The sequence below is a fragment of the Podarcis muralis genome, chromosome 6, assembly GCF_964188315.1.
Source record: "Podarcis muralis chromosome 6, rPodMur119.hap1.1, whole genome shotgun sequence".
Taxonomy (NCBI): domain Eukaryota; kingdom Metazoa; phylum Chordata; class Lepidosauria; order Squamata; family Lacertidae; genus Podarcis; species Podarcis muralis.
In genome coordinates this window covers 49,328,372-49,343,834 of record NC_135660.1, presented here as the reverse complement: position 1 = coordinate 49,343,834, position 15,463 = coordinate 49,328,372, and the positions used below count along the sequence as shown (strand labels likewise).

Sequence of the window (15,463 nt, the reverse complement as noted above, 5' to 3'; positions counted from 1 at the left end):
ACTAAACACCTTGCTGGCTGGGAAACCTCAGGTGACAATGATAGCCAGGAGTGCCTTTTACCAGCTTAGATTGGTATGCTACTTGGGAGTCCTGACTGAAGAATTCAAATCTCACCTCAGTTTCAAACCACGCCAGGCCTACTGTAATGTGCTCTGTGTAGGGCTGCCTTTCAGAAGCTTCAACAAAATATGGCTCCCAGCCTATTGGTGAGAAGCAGGCAGGCAAAATTTGCCACACCAACTGCATTTCTGGGCCCTGTTCAAAATGCTGATTTTTACCTTTAAAGCCCTGAACACCTGCAATCCCTACAAAGATAAGGCAGGTTCCATGTATCAGGTCTTTTAAGAAGGCAGCTTTTAAAGCCTGTTGGTTCTTGAAAGCTTTTAATTTCGGATTATAAATGAGAGTAGGGATATAGCTCAGTTATTACTGTTTTGTGCTAGCCACTCCTCCTCCAATTATTATTGATGATGACTAGGGGCTTTAAATGGTTTTATGAAAGTAGATTTGCATTTCAAAAAGTTGTAAGGTGTCTTGTGGAGGGTTTTCTCTGAAAGCAGAGAATAACTCTTATAAATAAATGCATAAATACAGTGGTACCTCGGGTTACAGACGCTTCAGGTTACAGACGCTTCAGGTTACAGACTCCGCTAACCCAGAAATAGTACCTCGGGTTAAGAACTTTGCTTCAGGATGAGAACAGAAATCGCGTGCTGACGGTGCGGTGGCGGCGGGAGGCCCCATTAGCTAAAGTGGTGCTTCAGGTTAAGAACAGTTTCAGGTTAAGAACGGACCTCTGGAACGAATTAAGTTCTTAACCCGAGGTACCACTGTAAATACCTTCTGGACTCCCTACTCAAGCCCCCCCCCCCATGTTGGTTGCAACCTATGGAACAAGCCAAACAGTCTCCCCCCCCCCCCTAAAATTTACTCCTCAGACCCACTACCATCAATTGACTTAATTCTGCACTGCCAGAAGTCGGGGTGAGCAATTGGGCTGTGACCATGGCTAGGAAATGCAGTTTGGAGGCAGCTGGTGTAACAATTTGTAACTGAGGCAGGACACCTCAGTAATCCAGCCTGATCCTCATGTGCCCCCCTTATACTGCAAGGGGTGGAAGAAATCCAGTGAGCAATGAGAGGCGAAAGAGGCTTCTAATGATTTTTTTACTAAAACCCCAACCTGTCAAATGTCTGTTAATGCCTTTTTTAGATTTTCCCTTTCCCATTATATTTTAAATGTCACCACATCTCCTCTAACTGGTGCAGAAAAACCATTCCTTTACTAGCCTTTGCTGAATAATGATTCCTATTGCTCTGCTTCAGATAAGAGTGCATATATTCATAGCTTAAACAATAATCCAGGAAAGTTGAAATGCACACATCTGCTTCTTCAATTGGCAGTAAGTGGCAGAAGAGCCTAACACTACTGCAGTTAAGACTGAATGACTCTTTTTACCACACACATACCAGAATCAGGAAAGTGGCTCAAAAGTAGGGCTGCAACCTGATTGCGTTTTAACTAATCTTGTGAATTTCAGCTGAGCAATTACATATGCGTACATGCAGACGCAGTATACTTAAATTGAGGAGCATACTTTTGTTGTTCTTAGATAAATTGTTGCATGTATCAGGTATCATCTTAGGAGAGGCAGCACCTCCAATGTAAGACAGGATGCCTCTTTTAAGATGAGGTTTGCCCTCTGCCGTTTTTAGAAGTACTTGGAATAAAAATAATTTGCCATTTGTAAAAATCTACTGCCTGGTTAACTGGGGGCATCATTTAGTCAATTAAAAATTGATTAAACACTGTAGCCCGACTCAGGTGGCATGTGCAAGATCAGCCTTAGAGATGTGGGTAAGGGCAGCCCTAGTCCTTTGCATCTTAACATGATAAAATTACTCCACTGGGCAAAGAAGAAAAGGCAAGGTAGTGGAAGAGTGCAGAATAAGCAATAAACAAGTTTTCTGTGCCCTGTCGGAGGAAAAAAATGTCACTGGAGAGTTGACCTTGGGCCAGTGTGGTCCTCTGCCTGCAAAAGCTTAGCCACCCAGGTAATTAACTGACAAAAGAGTAACCTGGGAGCAGGGTTGGGGATAAAGTTCAGAAGCAGGTAGAAAAAGCAAAATTAAAGGATGTTGGAAGAGGATTTGGGCTGTGGACCAGCAGATAGCAGGGTGGCTTTAGCTGTCTTTGCAACCTAACAACCTTAAGGGGCTGAATTTCATGTCATGTTTAGAAATAACCACTATGTGAACTTAACTTTGTTCTAGTTGCACTTTTATTGGTCTCAAAGCTCCAACAAAACACGGCCACCACAATTTCCTGGCAGGGCCCTGTGCTTTTAAAAACTGTGTGGAGCAGAGGTTTATCAAGTAAAGCTTTTCCCACTTAAGAGATATAGCAAATGTTGTGCCTGCTACATTTTTGCCAGGCATACCACTATGGAAATTTAATCAAGGCACTCTGAAATCTACTTTTTTGTATAAAACGATTGATAAAACAGCAGCAGCAGCAGCAGCAACAATAGGCATGGCATCCCTGCCAAGTAAAATGAGATAATATGAAACAAACTATACAACATAGCACAAACAGAATAATATTTGTAAAAGTATGTATGCGTGTCCAATTTATATAGGTTTGTCTGATTTAGTTTAGAGGTGATTTTTTAAATTTCATTTTGTTTTATATCCTTACTTGTTTGAGCTTTCAGTATAGGGCAGTAAGAAATATGGGACAGAAATTATTCTTCCTTGTATGTTTTAATAGTTTCTGATTGGGAGGAAAAACATGAGATTAATACTTTTTTTCATCCCACCATTCCTCTACCTTTTAATCTATTGTCGATCTGCAAAAAAAAAAGGTGCAAGACTAAGAAATTCAGAGAGAGAAATATCCAGTACAAGACGTTCCAGTGTTTCCCTCAGTACATTTTTTGCTCTCAAACAATATGCCAATTCTAATGTCTCAAATACATCTTCTCTCAGCTACATGAGTTATTGGTGTTCACAGATGGCTACAAGTTGCAAAACAGATACAGTAATCCTTTTTATTGAGAAAATAATGTCATGCAGATAATGCAACATTAAGAAGAAAACACAACATACTGCCAAGTAAAGGATATGTACATTATTCAAATGTGTGCTGTTCTCCAAACAACAGTGTCCAAAGTTGGGGAGCTCTTAGAACTGAGGAGCCACATGAGTTTTAGTTGATGGGAAAGCATGTGTCAGAAGAATTGAAATGCACACAATGTAAGCTGAATTGAGCCTACTAAGTATCTACAAATTCCTGGCTGCAATAATTCTTAGCACTGTATGTGCTTCAAATGCATTCTGTCCTTGCAGAGAAGGGAAGCTGGAGATTCCATTCAACAGACATAGGAAGACGTATGGTTGTACCAATAATTAAAATCCTCAAATGAATGGCAGCGGAATTCTAGAGATGATCTTGTCTGCAAAGATGGGAGAGAGATATTTGCTCCAAGTTTTTGACAACAGAATTTACTGCAGTGGGGAAGAACTGTGGGTGAAAAGGGTGTCCAAATTTCAAAAAAAGAGAGACAGGATTCCTGATGGACTTCTTTTCAAGAGCTGTACGGAGGAGTAGAATGGCATTATAGTTTTTTCCATATCCTTGCAACATTTCAAGAAGCACTGAAGAGCATCTCAGCATGTTTTCTCTCACTTACTTTCTGCTGCTCCTTGTAATCTAATAAAAGGGAACTCTCTACTCCATCTAAGAAATACGTAAGCTCCATGTTCATCTGAAGCTTACACGTCTCCCTTTTTTGTTCTTTTGTTTGCATGGAACTGTGGAAAGCGGGATCCTAGGTGTGGTTGTGCTTTCCCTCTAAGATGCTTCTTGAAACCTGCCAAGAGGCAACTGGGTTCTCTTCAGATCTCCTACAGCAACAGAAGCTCTACCCCTTTTCAGATTATGGTTGCCCTATGCTTAGTCTGGAGCAGAGAGAACCACCATGGATGCCCTCCAGAGGTTGTTGCACGGCCAGTGGCAAAGATGAGAACATAAGTTGGCTGCTCCTGGCCTAGAGGCTAAAGTATCCAAATTTAGTTCAGATTGTGTATTTTGGGTGAGACACAATCTCTCAGTGAATATTACCTATCTGTGTTTGGTGAATAAACACAGTGTCCAAATGGCCTTGAGTCAATCCTATGCTCCTCTGATCTGAAACATTATAAAATAACCTCAGGCCTAGGCAGTCACAAAATACTTAGCAACCTGCCCAACCTCTATGTTGGTTTATTCAGCATTTTTTAAAGCTGCTTTTCCTGAAACAGATAAAAACACATCCTGTCAAAAGCTTTCTTGGCGGAGGTGCTGGGGGTTAAATAAAACCTCTAGGTAAATGAGCTGCAAGTCCATCTGCACGTACTAAGTTGCTTTTATTAATCCAGAACTGCATGCTACAGATACTGTACAGCATGGACATTTATTCATTACAAAAATGGCTTCCAAACCATTAGAAATGAAAAATCGGAATAAGAGCAATAAAACGGAACAGTAACATCACAACTGTTAGGAAACATTCAAAGGATTCACAAAAAATGTCATAGTTAGCATCTTAATAAACCAGAGAAGAAAACTGGAGACAGTTTTACAATCGCTTCATGTCAACTACAATGGCACTGGATGAACAGATGAACATTTTTTTTCAGCTTTATACAGCATTTATCTTCTTTTAAAAAATTTGCAACATCAACATGCCTAGGTTTTTTTTTTAAAGTTTGCTACCTACCTGTATGTAGTAAGTGTACATAAAAGTGGCAGTCTGATTTTTCATTTTATGAATAATCTAATATACAGAATTTGGCCCTTTAGGGTTTATACCTCTTCATTTTAAAATGCTTTCTGGACAATCTGCTACCAAACACGTCTGTAATAGGTGACATTAAAAACTACATACATATCTACCTATGTAACATCACAGCAAAACAGGATGAACAAAAAAAAATACAGCATAAAAATTGTTGGGAAAGGAGAAAATCACTGAGAATTTTGGCACATAAAATTTTTTGCTCACAGCCTACAAGTGGCAGGGGAAGTCATCTGCAGTTCTGAATGGGAAACTCTGCTGTTTTTCCAACAGCACTGATAAAAAGTCCCGTGCTAAATTTTCAAGTCTTATTTCATGTAATGGCTTTTAAAGCTTTTTTTTTTTTTTTAACACTATTGATCCATCTGCAAATGTCCATTTGGTGGCAACTGTGTGACAGAAAAAAGGAAGAATTTAAAACAAAATAAAAAAAAGAAGCCAACAAAAATATATATATACACATTTATATATAAACTTAAAAACCTTGTACAAATGAGTTGTTATATATATGTTGCTTACACTAAGGGGGGAAAAGAAGACCTTTACACAATGTTTCAAGGGAAAAAAAGAAAGGAAAGCATTTCTTTTAAAAAATGGACAAACATACAGATACAACAAGCAATCTCTAAAGCAATAAATACTACTGGTCCAATAGCGTTGTGATACTTTTTAATTGTTGAGTAGCGTTCCCTCCCCCAAAAAAGAACAACACCATGGAACAAGGTATATTAACACATTTTAACCCTTTGTTTCTGTACATTTAAACAATAACAAGTAACATCACAAGGAAAGTTATATCACACAAAGGGAAAAAAAAACGGGGGGAAAATAGCGGCACTGCATTCATTGTGCCCTTAAAAAGTTTTAAAAACCAGATGTAAAATGATTGGTTCGCAAGCTCGTATTTAATACAAATAATAAAGAACCAACGCCTTCGGCAAGGGCTGCTTCAAAATTGCTTCTTTTTTTCATTTTTAAAATCAGTCTTTGAAACTAAGCTATTGGAACTACATAACAGTTATGTATATATATATTTATATATATATATTTTAAACGCTACAAAGACTTTAAACAGCTGTTGATAAAAATTTTGGCAGAATCATGAGGCTTTTTTTTTCTCCATCTACATATTTAAAAAGGAAAAAAAATTGAAATAAGGATGGGTCAAATATTGACCAATGAACTCGATACACATCAACTAATGTAGCCAGCCATATGGCACAAATTTTTAAAAAATATATAAACGGAAAAAGAAGGGGGGAGGGGAGAAATCTTGACACAAAAAGAAATGAAATAAAATTTAAAAACGGCTACAAGAGGCTAAAGCTATTCTAAAGACTTGGTGACGAGTGACAGTGGCTGAGGCTGTGTCCCAGCCAAAGAATTATGGGAATGCAAGGAGGATGTCGAGGGTTGCGCTAGCGAAGAGGAGGACGGCGCGGACTGCGGTAAAGTGGCAGACTGATGGTCCAGTGCCCCGTTCTGACAATTACTAGCAGGCAGACCGCTGGATTTGCTAGTGGAGCTTTCAGTCAGGGCTATGGAGGACGGCGGGGGCGGCATCATCGAGAGGTGTGAGAGTGGGTCGGGTTTCAATGTGAGCGAGAGAGGTTGGGTTTGTTCAGTCTGTGGTTTTGAGTCTCTTGTGGGGGAGGCTAGCATGTTGGGAGAAGACGGTGGAGAGTCTAGTAGGCTTCCATCTGAAGAGGGTGGGCTGACGCAGCTGCCTTCACCTTGTATGTAGCGAACGCACTTTTTTTTTCTCCTAGAAATAGGGAGAGAGTAATCTGTGAATGAAGGGCAAAGATGCTATTTGGAGGGGAAAATAATAACCCTAAAGCAAAGAGCCATCAACCAACTATGCCGGGCTCTGTTTAGCTGTACCCAATTATATAATGGTGCTGGCTACCTCTGGACAACGATTAAGGAATCCGTCTTTCTGCTAACTAGCGGAATTTGCTCTTTGTCCCATTTATTTATTTTAAAAGCCATCAGTTTTATGTTCTTTTAGCACCAAGTGAATTCATTCTTAGCTGTTTACATTCTCGTTCCCCTACAAACCAAAATATGGCAGATACTTCCTCTCAGTTGGCATCAAGCATTCTGAAAGACTGACTCTGGAGTCTCGCTTCTGGAATATCTCCCTGCCTGCCTTGGAAGAAACCCCACCTTTGCGACCAACTGTAGCCGAGGATCTACCACTCCTGCTTGTTTCTGTTTAGAACCACACCGTGTGAAAACAAGAACAAACAAAAAAAAATCAACGTCACACAGACACAAAAAAGAGGAAAGAGTAACAGGAAGAATAAAAGTGGGAAATGAAGGAAAAGGAAGATGAACAGAAATACCGTCCAAATTAACAAGAATAACTGGTTGTATAACCTGCAGGTTGTGGATTATCACACATTCATGTATTTTATTTTATTTCGTAAAGGGTGGGGTGGGAGAAGGAATTGTTTGGCTTCTACTTTAATTTATAAAAATTAAAAGAACTTCAAAAGAAAACTTAAATCTCGGTTAGGCGTGGAGTGCACAATCAAAGCAACAACAGGTATCATTGTAAAGAGAAACAATCAGAAAATGGTTAAGAATTTCACAAAAATTATCAATGCTATTAAATCAGGCCACTATGCACCCTGGCTTATCCAACTTACATAAAGAACGACATCTATGCATTGCACCTACTGCCTAATATTCAGAAGACACGTCTAGTGGCAGAACAAAAATATTAGGCGTACAATGAATGCGTCCTCTGGAGCAGATTCCCACAGGGCAAACGGATTCTAAAAACCGGTCACAGCAAACACGACGTTTTGATCTTTTTCTTTTTTGCCCAAAGCACTCGTGTTGGAGTTATACAAGGCACCTTTCTCAACTGAAGTTCATGTCTGTTAGCATGAGACTCTCAGCTGAGGCTGAGAGGCAAGTAATCGTATGTGGCCAGTTGACCCTATGTTGAAACTGACCAACATCAGGTGTCAGGGCTTAAGTGATTGATTCCAAGCTGACCCATATGTAGAATTATAAAGGTCAGCTGGCACAATTTTCCACTGGTGTAATTATAAAAGTCCAGTAAAGTAACACTATTGCCCAGTCATCTGTAATCTGAGAGTTAACACTTTCAAATCCAAGAGAGTGGACCATGTCCACTTCAGAGGGCATTCCACCCAGCATTAGTCTCATGTCACAGTCTCCATTTCACTTCACTGATGCTCTGTCACTGCACCTTTAATGCACTTTATTCTATGAGGTCCCAGGTTCAATCCCTGGTATCTCCAGGTAGGACTAGGAGAGACCTCTGTCTGGAAGCTGCTGCCAGGCAGTGTAAACAATACTGGTCAAAATGGAGCAAATTGTATAAGGCAGCTTCCAAATTTAGCTCTTATTCCCCTCCCCCCTTTGAATTGTTTTTAACCTTTTATGGTATGGTTTTTAAAAAATCATTTTAATGTTGTAAACTGCTTTGATATGCTCTTAGGATTTAGTGGTATATAAATATTTTTATAATAAATAAATAAATAGAATGGGTCACATTTTAGAAAGGATTAGCTAGGAAACCCAAGCAACTTGCTCTTGTCAATTCCTAAAGGTTTCTGGAACAGAACAGATTAAGAACTCCCCCCCCCCCCAAAAAAATGAGATTAAGGTTCTGCCCAAAGTTCCACACAGCAAAGTCAATTGTTAGGGCAGTGGAGAATTTTAACCACATTAGCCTGCTGATCAATACATGCTAGAAACTAAGACAGCCATGCATGTAAAACCTTATGAATTAAAGCAACAAAGCACAGAGCAGAAAATAAAAGGAAAGAGAAAGTGCAAGATGGCAAGCAACAGCAAACCATGCTTTATTAAGGCAAGTTAAAAGATAAAAAAGAGTAATTGGTGGGCTCTAAACAGAACCTTGCTAGAAGCCTCCTACCTCAAGTAATAAAAACTGGAAATCTATTAGCAAGAAATTGATGTAGTCCACTGGCCTGAACTATTTCATGTTCTTTATGTCTTACTCTTTAATTAGTCCCTTCAGGCAGAAAGGAGGCAATGTTACCATATCAACAGTTCAAAGCAGCATATATTTTTTTTACCAACCCATGGGAAATAAGCAAGATTATATTAACAGAGTGGTGCTAATATTTAGGAGATCCCATTTTATGTTCCACATCGGCATGCAAGGTACTATTATCTTGCCTTACAGGTCAGCGTTTTCCAAATAGCACACAGAGCTCTACCTGTCAATGCCATGGGGACCTTCTGAATCAGTCGCCATGCTGTTGGTGGGAAGCAGTGGGAGGCTCTGGCAGGCCATGCAGGACAGAGGGTAGAGGAGCATGTGTGTGCATGCATACACTTCATGGATCAATGGATAGGATCTCTAGATGCTAACCCCTCCCACCAAACTCAACTTCACAGATGCACCTCCTTGCTCAAGGATTTGGTCATTACAGACATAGCCTGCAATGGTAAGCCCATAAAGAAGCCAACAAGCTTCAAGATGGGTTCTTGTTCTGAGGTGCTGAAGAGAACTATACATGTCTGCATTACCAGTCTTGTCCCTAATAGGATTGGGATCAGTGCCCAAATTCAGTTTCCTCCACCTCCCTGACACCCACTCTTCTTTACAACTAAAGGGTTTCCCTACAGCATCGGGCCAAGAAAACCCAGAACATGTGATGGCAAAATGTAGCGTCATTACTGAAAGTGGCGTTTCGGTTGTTACTGTTTGCTGCTGTTCATTTACAGAAATCACTTCAAAATCAGAATCAGTCTCGTACGGTTCAGGCAAATCAGTTTTATATAAAGGACAAGAGAAACTGATGTTTCTTAGGACGTGTGTGTTTAGTGTTGCATCAGGTATAGATTTATAGCTGAGTAAACAGTAGGTCATCAGCATGAGGCTTGTAGAAAACAAGTACTAAGGCCAGGGTAGTATGTAAAAAAAATAAAATTCAGTGCTGAGAAAAGCTGAATTCTATAACAACTAATAAATACAGACCTGTTTCCTTATCCTGAACAATTTATTTTGTGAGTTATGGCAAGGGACAAAGTGCTACGCAAGCCATAAATGTATTTTCCTTCTCTGGTCAACATTTGGGAATTCAAAATGTTGGCAGTGATTTTCCTGACCATAAGGTCCAGGAACTTGATTTTTTAAAAATAATAATCTTAAAACTTTTTAATTCAGCACTCAACAAAAGTTTTTGTCCTTACACGGAGCAGCCACAGAACTGTGAAATATAAACACAGCACTAATAAGTCATGGAACATGCAAAGCTCTCTCTCTCACTCTCTCTTTTTGCACTTTAGACCTAGTGGATTATGGGCAATTTTTTTTAGCTCCAAAGCATGTTTAGATCAATTAATTGAATAATTAAGGTGTCCCTGAGCCCAGTGGTAAATGTCTCATACATATATGCTTTAATATAGTGTAGATGGCATACCATGAAGCAAATACTGGAATTGAAACCCAAAAGCACTTTATTGTTCAGCTAGTTATGATGGCACTGGTAACATCTATAGAAAACCAAATATCTATCTAAAAGCATTATACCTAATTTAACTGACCTTTAAAGTATTTAACTCTATGTTCTAGACAGTACTGACCTAGGTATGATACACACATGAAGTGTGGGCCATGATACTTACGTATTCTCACAGGCTAATGCATATTTGGAATATTAAGTACTAATTAATACTAATATTGTCCCAACTGTCCTCATTTTACTCTCAGTAGAGTTTGCTATCAGAAATCAAAAACTATCTTGGGTTTGTGGGATGCCCGCACCCAATCACGTCCACTATTTGCTCCTTCACTGAACTCTGCAATGTATCATCTATCCCCAGAAAAACAAAACACTGGAGTCAAGTAGAAAGAGTGAGGGAGAGAAAGAGAGAAAGTGATGACCTACAGAGTTTCAAGTTAAAGTTTATTGTAACTGTTTTTAAAAAATTTTGCAGTGTTAATATGCATGCTCTGTAGCTTCAAGAATGACATTTTAAAGATCCTACTGCAAAGCTTTTAGAACTAAACTGAAAGTTAAGCTGAAAATGCTATTTTGTATTAGAGAAAAGAGTTTGTTTCTCCCCACACACAATTCAACAATCATTTGACTGAAAATACTACAGATCATGTAGCAGATCCTCTTTAAATATGACTTGAAAATAGTTAAATGTAGTTTTAAAGCAATAAAATACTGGCTGCAGTAAAAAGGTAATAAAAGAGGTAGATGCTGGAGACAGGCATCTAGAGCCAAATCTGATCCTCGTAAGACATCCTATCGGGCTCCCTTGATCCCAACCTCCTTCCCATGCACAATTAGGCACCTTGGCCACTTAGACCAAACCAAGACACATACAAAGACGGTCTTTAATCTCATTTTCCTCCCAGGGCAAAGAGAATTTCAGACCCGTGCATAAACCAAGTCACAGGTGAATATGGCAGTGAGCACCTGAGGTGCCCCAAACGACGCCTTTGACAAAGTATTTATTACTGTATATTCTGCAAGATAGATGGCTAGGGATGCCTTTGCTTATGTTGCAGTGACCAGACGTGTGGAGCCAACATTGCTGGCCTCTATCTCAGTTCAAAATAGTCCCTTTACTGATAAGGGATTTAGAGCAGAATTTCTACCTTCCATCAGCATTCTAGTTTTGACAAATATAAAAATGGCCGCCTATGTCTCTATGTACTAGAATAATTGCCAGATAAGCTTAGTAGTGTTAAGAGGAATTTCGCTCTCTTAATGAGTTATCTCATTTTTTCAAAGCTAAAGTTGTTATCTGGCTGTTCCAATGTTTCTTGAACGTGTAATTTTCAAAAGGTATTCAATAATCTGCATTGACAATGACCTGTGCTATTTTGCTGCTTCTGTCACACAATCACAGTGCTTACGCATGCATCTGATGGGAAGTTACAGCGTTCAGGTGGAATGCCGTCCTTAAAGGACAATGCATGAACTTTATCTAACAATTAGATGTACAGTACATTTTCAATCCATGTGTATAGCTCGGAATCACAAAACTAACAGAATTGGCATGCATATAATATGAATAACTGCTCTATTGTCTAAAAAAACAGAATGAAGCACATGGTATGGGTGTGAATCAGAGGGAAAGGTGAGGAGGGGGAGCACTACATACAGAAAAGAGTGTGTGTTGGACTGAGATACCTACCATCATAATATTCCAAATTCAAAGACTGCTTGGATCAGAACAGAGAAATAACAAATTTAACCATATTAAGGGGAAAAAAGAATGCAACAAGAGATAGTTTGCTTCCCTTCACCAAGAAACAAGTGCACACTGAATTTATCCTGCAGTAGAACATGGGTTGTTTCAAATGTTTTGGTCTTCGGTGCCATTAAGCTGAACAATGCAGAACAATGTCCTGTAATTTGATTAAAATCCCAAAACAACTTGCCAAGCAAATGTCAACTTAACAAGCCAGAGACAAATGGACTACTGCAAATATTTTTTTGCCAGGCACCTTATGAATGTGCCTAATATGAATTTTAGTTGAGCTTTCATAAGCACACAAGATTGATTCAAAAATATACAGAAGAATTTGTTATATAGACTCCCAATATATTATTAGCTTAGATCCAAGCAGAAATTCTAATTTGTATCCTCTTTCATCACAGTGCAAATACCAGTGCTGCAAATATCCTTTGGAGACTGAGAGCATACACATAGACACTTGTACGGATGTCCACTTAACACACTTGTTTGACCAAGAAAATGTTAGTTTCTGCATCTTGGGGATGTGTGTACCAACTCCCAGTTCTACTACCAAAAGAGAGGTTATTGGTCAAGAAGGAAAAGAAATTTGCACTGAATTAGCAAAGAATTCTGAAGATCAAAAATTGATTAGCAATCGATGTCGTAGAAGCAAGGAAGGCGAGAAGTGGAAGGGGAGGGGTTAAAAATAAACCACACATTTAATACTAGGATGACAGAATGCTTTTAGTTCCCAAAGGCCTAATGGGTAGTATACCTGCACGGTTTGCACCATAAACTCTGTCGGTCAAGCCCGAACAATGCCCGACACTTCTTTGGAGTATTTGCATCTGTTAGCACAAGGTAAACACAAAAAAATACAACACAATGGTGGATAGAGCTCAGTTGGATGCGAAATCTTAGCTACAGCTAACATTTCTCCCAGTTCATTTGGCAATCTCGCAGACCAAAGGGCAAGAAAGAAAGTGGATCTCCACAAGGCGACTCACACTTACAATGCCTAAGCCTGCTGTGCATTCTCTTCACTTAGACCTGTGTCTTCTCTGCTGAACTCTGCACTGTGGTATCAAAGGATGTTTAGCAATGTTATATATCTATATCTATATATATATATAGATAGATAGAGATAGATATATATGGTATGGAACTTTCCAGAGAGGAGGGTGGGATTGTGTGTGCAAGCCTAGGCTGATGCTGTCTTACAGTGGGAATTTTCCAGCTAGCGGCAGTGTGCAGGTGGGTGGAGGAAACAAAAATGAAGGGGGGGGGCGGCAGAAGAGAGCGAAATCCTTTAAACAGAAAGAGATGATCATTCACGGCAGCGTCCCACTCCCTTGTGTCTTCTAGATCACAACACAGAGCTACAAAGCAACAAAGCAGGAGGAGAGGGAGGGGAAGGGGGAAGTACCAAATAAACCAGCTGCAAAACCAGCCATAGCAAGTCGGGGTTGGGGGGGGAGACTATACACACCTGCAGGGGCCGCACCAGTTATTCTGTTGATCAAGGCCAAAGCGCGCTCGGCATTTCTTAGGAGCGCTCAGGTCTGAATGAGGTCAAGAAAGAAGCGAGCAGGAAAAGAGAAAGAAAGAGAGAGAGAAAGAGAGAGAGAGAAAAAAAAGGAGAATAAAAAAATAAAAAATAAAAATAAGAAAAATAAATAAAAATAAAAGGAAATAAAATCAATGACCTCATTATTAACTGCAAAATATCAACTTTTGATTGTTTTATTTTCTTTAAATAGTGATTGTCACATCTATCAAACTTTTGAAATTAGCTGTTGCAATTAAAGCTGCAGTATCCCTTTGGAAAGGACTGTATAATAATAATAATAATAATAATAATAATAATAATAGGAAAAATTGCAATTGATTCAAGAGGCATTGGAGGCACAACCCATCTACTGTTTCTGCACAAGCCCCCAAGAAATGCAGCGGGTTTGTGAAGAACACTATTTGGTGGACTTCTCTTTTGATATAGAAATACTTCTTTTTATAGGGAAAAATGGTGTGTAGGGGGGAAGACAAGGAACTTAGTATAGAAATAGCTAACATGCTTTCTTCTTGGGGGGGGGGGATAATGCAGCTTTGGGAATAAACATTCAATTTGTATTTTTTAAAAAATAATTTAAAAAAGAAAAAAAGAAATGGCTCAGAATAAGCAGATAGCAAAATGGATATGTTAGTTTCAGCCAGAAATAAAATGATCAGAAGCATGGAAGCAAGTGGTATGCAGGTAAAGCAGGTGAATAGCAATGAATATGTTTGAGTAGAAAGGCATATGTCTATATATATATCTCTATACAGATATATATATTGCATGCAGGCATGAGAAGACTTAGTGGGTGCCGCATAAAATGCCATTAGATTAAGGAGGTTCATTATTAAGCTTTTTATATCAGTCTCTTTAAAGAAATACTGCATATTCAATTTGCACAGTTAGTACAAATGAGTTATTTTTACTGCATTACTGTTTAATAGCAACTGTAATGAATAACAAATCAGAAACAAAGAAAAAAACTAACCATAGCACATATATATACGCTACAAACGTGTGAATGATAAATTTATTTTTAATGTCAGTGTTTAAATGTTAATAAAATCTAAAATGGCAGGATAAAAAAAAGAGCAATTTACAAACTATTTTAAATGGCTGAAAATGACATTAGCACCTGTAATCGGAGGAAGTGAAAGGCAAGGATTTAGGAAACATTCGCTGTGTTCTGAAAAAAAAGAACAAATTATACAAAGGCTTCAAAGAAAAAAATTAATCAGGGCTTTTCCAAAATTGACTATGAGATTGCCTATGCAGTATTTCTAATTTTCTAGAAAGAATGGCAAACCTCCTTAATTTAAAAAAAATGGCTGCAATTTACCACTGTAAAGGCATGCATCAGTTCACACAGAAACAGCCCAGATTAATACCAAACTCTCTCTCACACACACCTTTGGTAATAATGGCACAGGCATTAACAAACTATGGCTCTACAGTGAGTAGCTCTGCAGTTATTAAGGACAAACATAACTACCATTATAATATGCTATTCATGCATTTACATGGCTACTAGTTTTAAAAGGCGAGCAATAAGAATTTAACTGTACTTAAAATCCAACAGGAAAAAGCTGGATGTAGTAATGGCCCTGTGGCAAGAAGGTTGGGAGATTTCAAACTTTCTTCTTATGCACAGTATTAGTAACTTATGGCCTTCATTGTTCCACTACGGAATACGTAAAACATTCCATTTTACTTACCATTGGTCTCTCCTGGCTGTTTGTCCCTTTTCCTTTTCTTCTTTTTGCCCTGAATGAAACACAAATACATGAAAGGGTTGTTACAGAACCTACTTTGAAAAAGAGGCAAGAGGAAAGGAATGTTCTGCAAAGCTTGCTAGAATTG

The 15,463-nt window shown here is 38.8% G+C and overlaps 1 protein-coding gene across 38 annotated transcripts in view; it reads right to left on the bottom strand.

Annotated features, from left to right (window-relative positions):
- Nucleotides 1–4,389: 4,389 nt before the first annotated feature.
- Nucleotides 4,390–15,463, bottom strand: part of TCF7L2 (transcription factor 7 like 2) — a 201,906-nt gene continuing 190,832 nt past the window's right edge. For 9 of the 38 annotated variants that reach the window (XM_028730231.2, XM_028730233.2, XM_028730235.2 and 6 more), the window contains 4 exons: nt 15,319–15,367; nt 14,739–14,789; nt 13,541–13,613; nt 4,390–6,604 (listed from right to left, as the gene is read on the bottom strand). In XM_028730231.2, coding sequence (XP_028586064.1) covers nt 6,166–6,604; nt 13,541–13,613; nt 14,739–14,789; nt 15,319–15,367 — 612 coding nt within the window. In that variant the 3' untranslated portion in view covers nt 4,390–6,165. Of the gene's footprint in view, nt 6,605–12,005; nt 12,032–12,825; nt 13,289–13,540; nt 13,614–14,738; nt 14,790–15,318; nt 15,368–15,463 lie in introns of those variants that run through there. The other 29 variants (XM_028730259.2, XM_077930237.1, XM_028730262.2 and 26 more) reach the window with 12 other exon arrangements.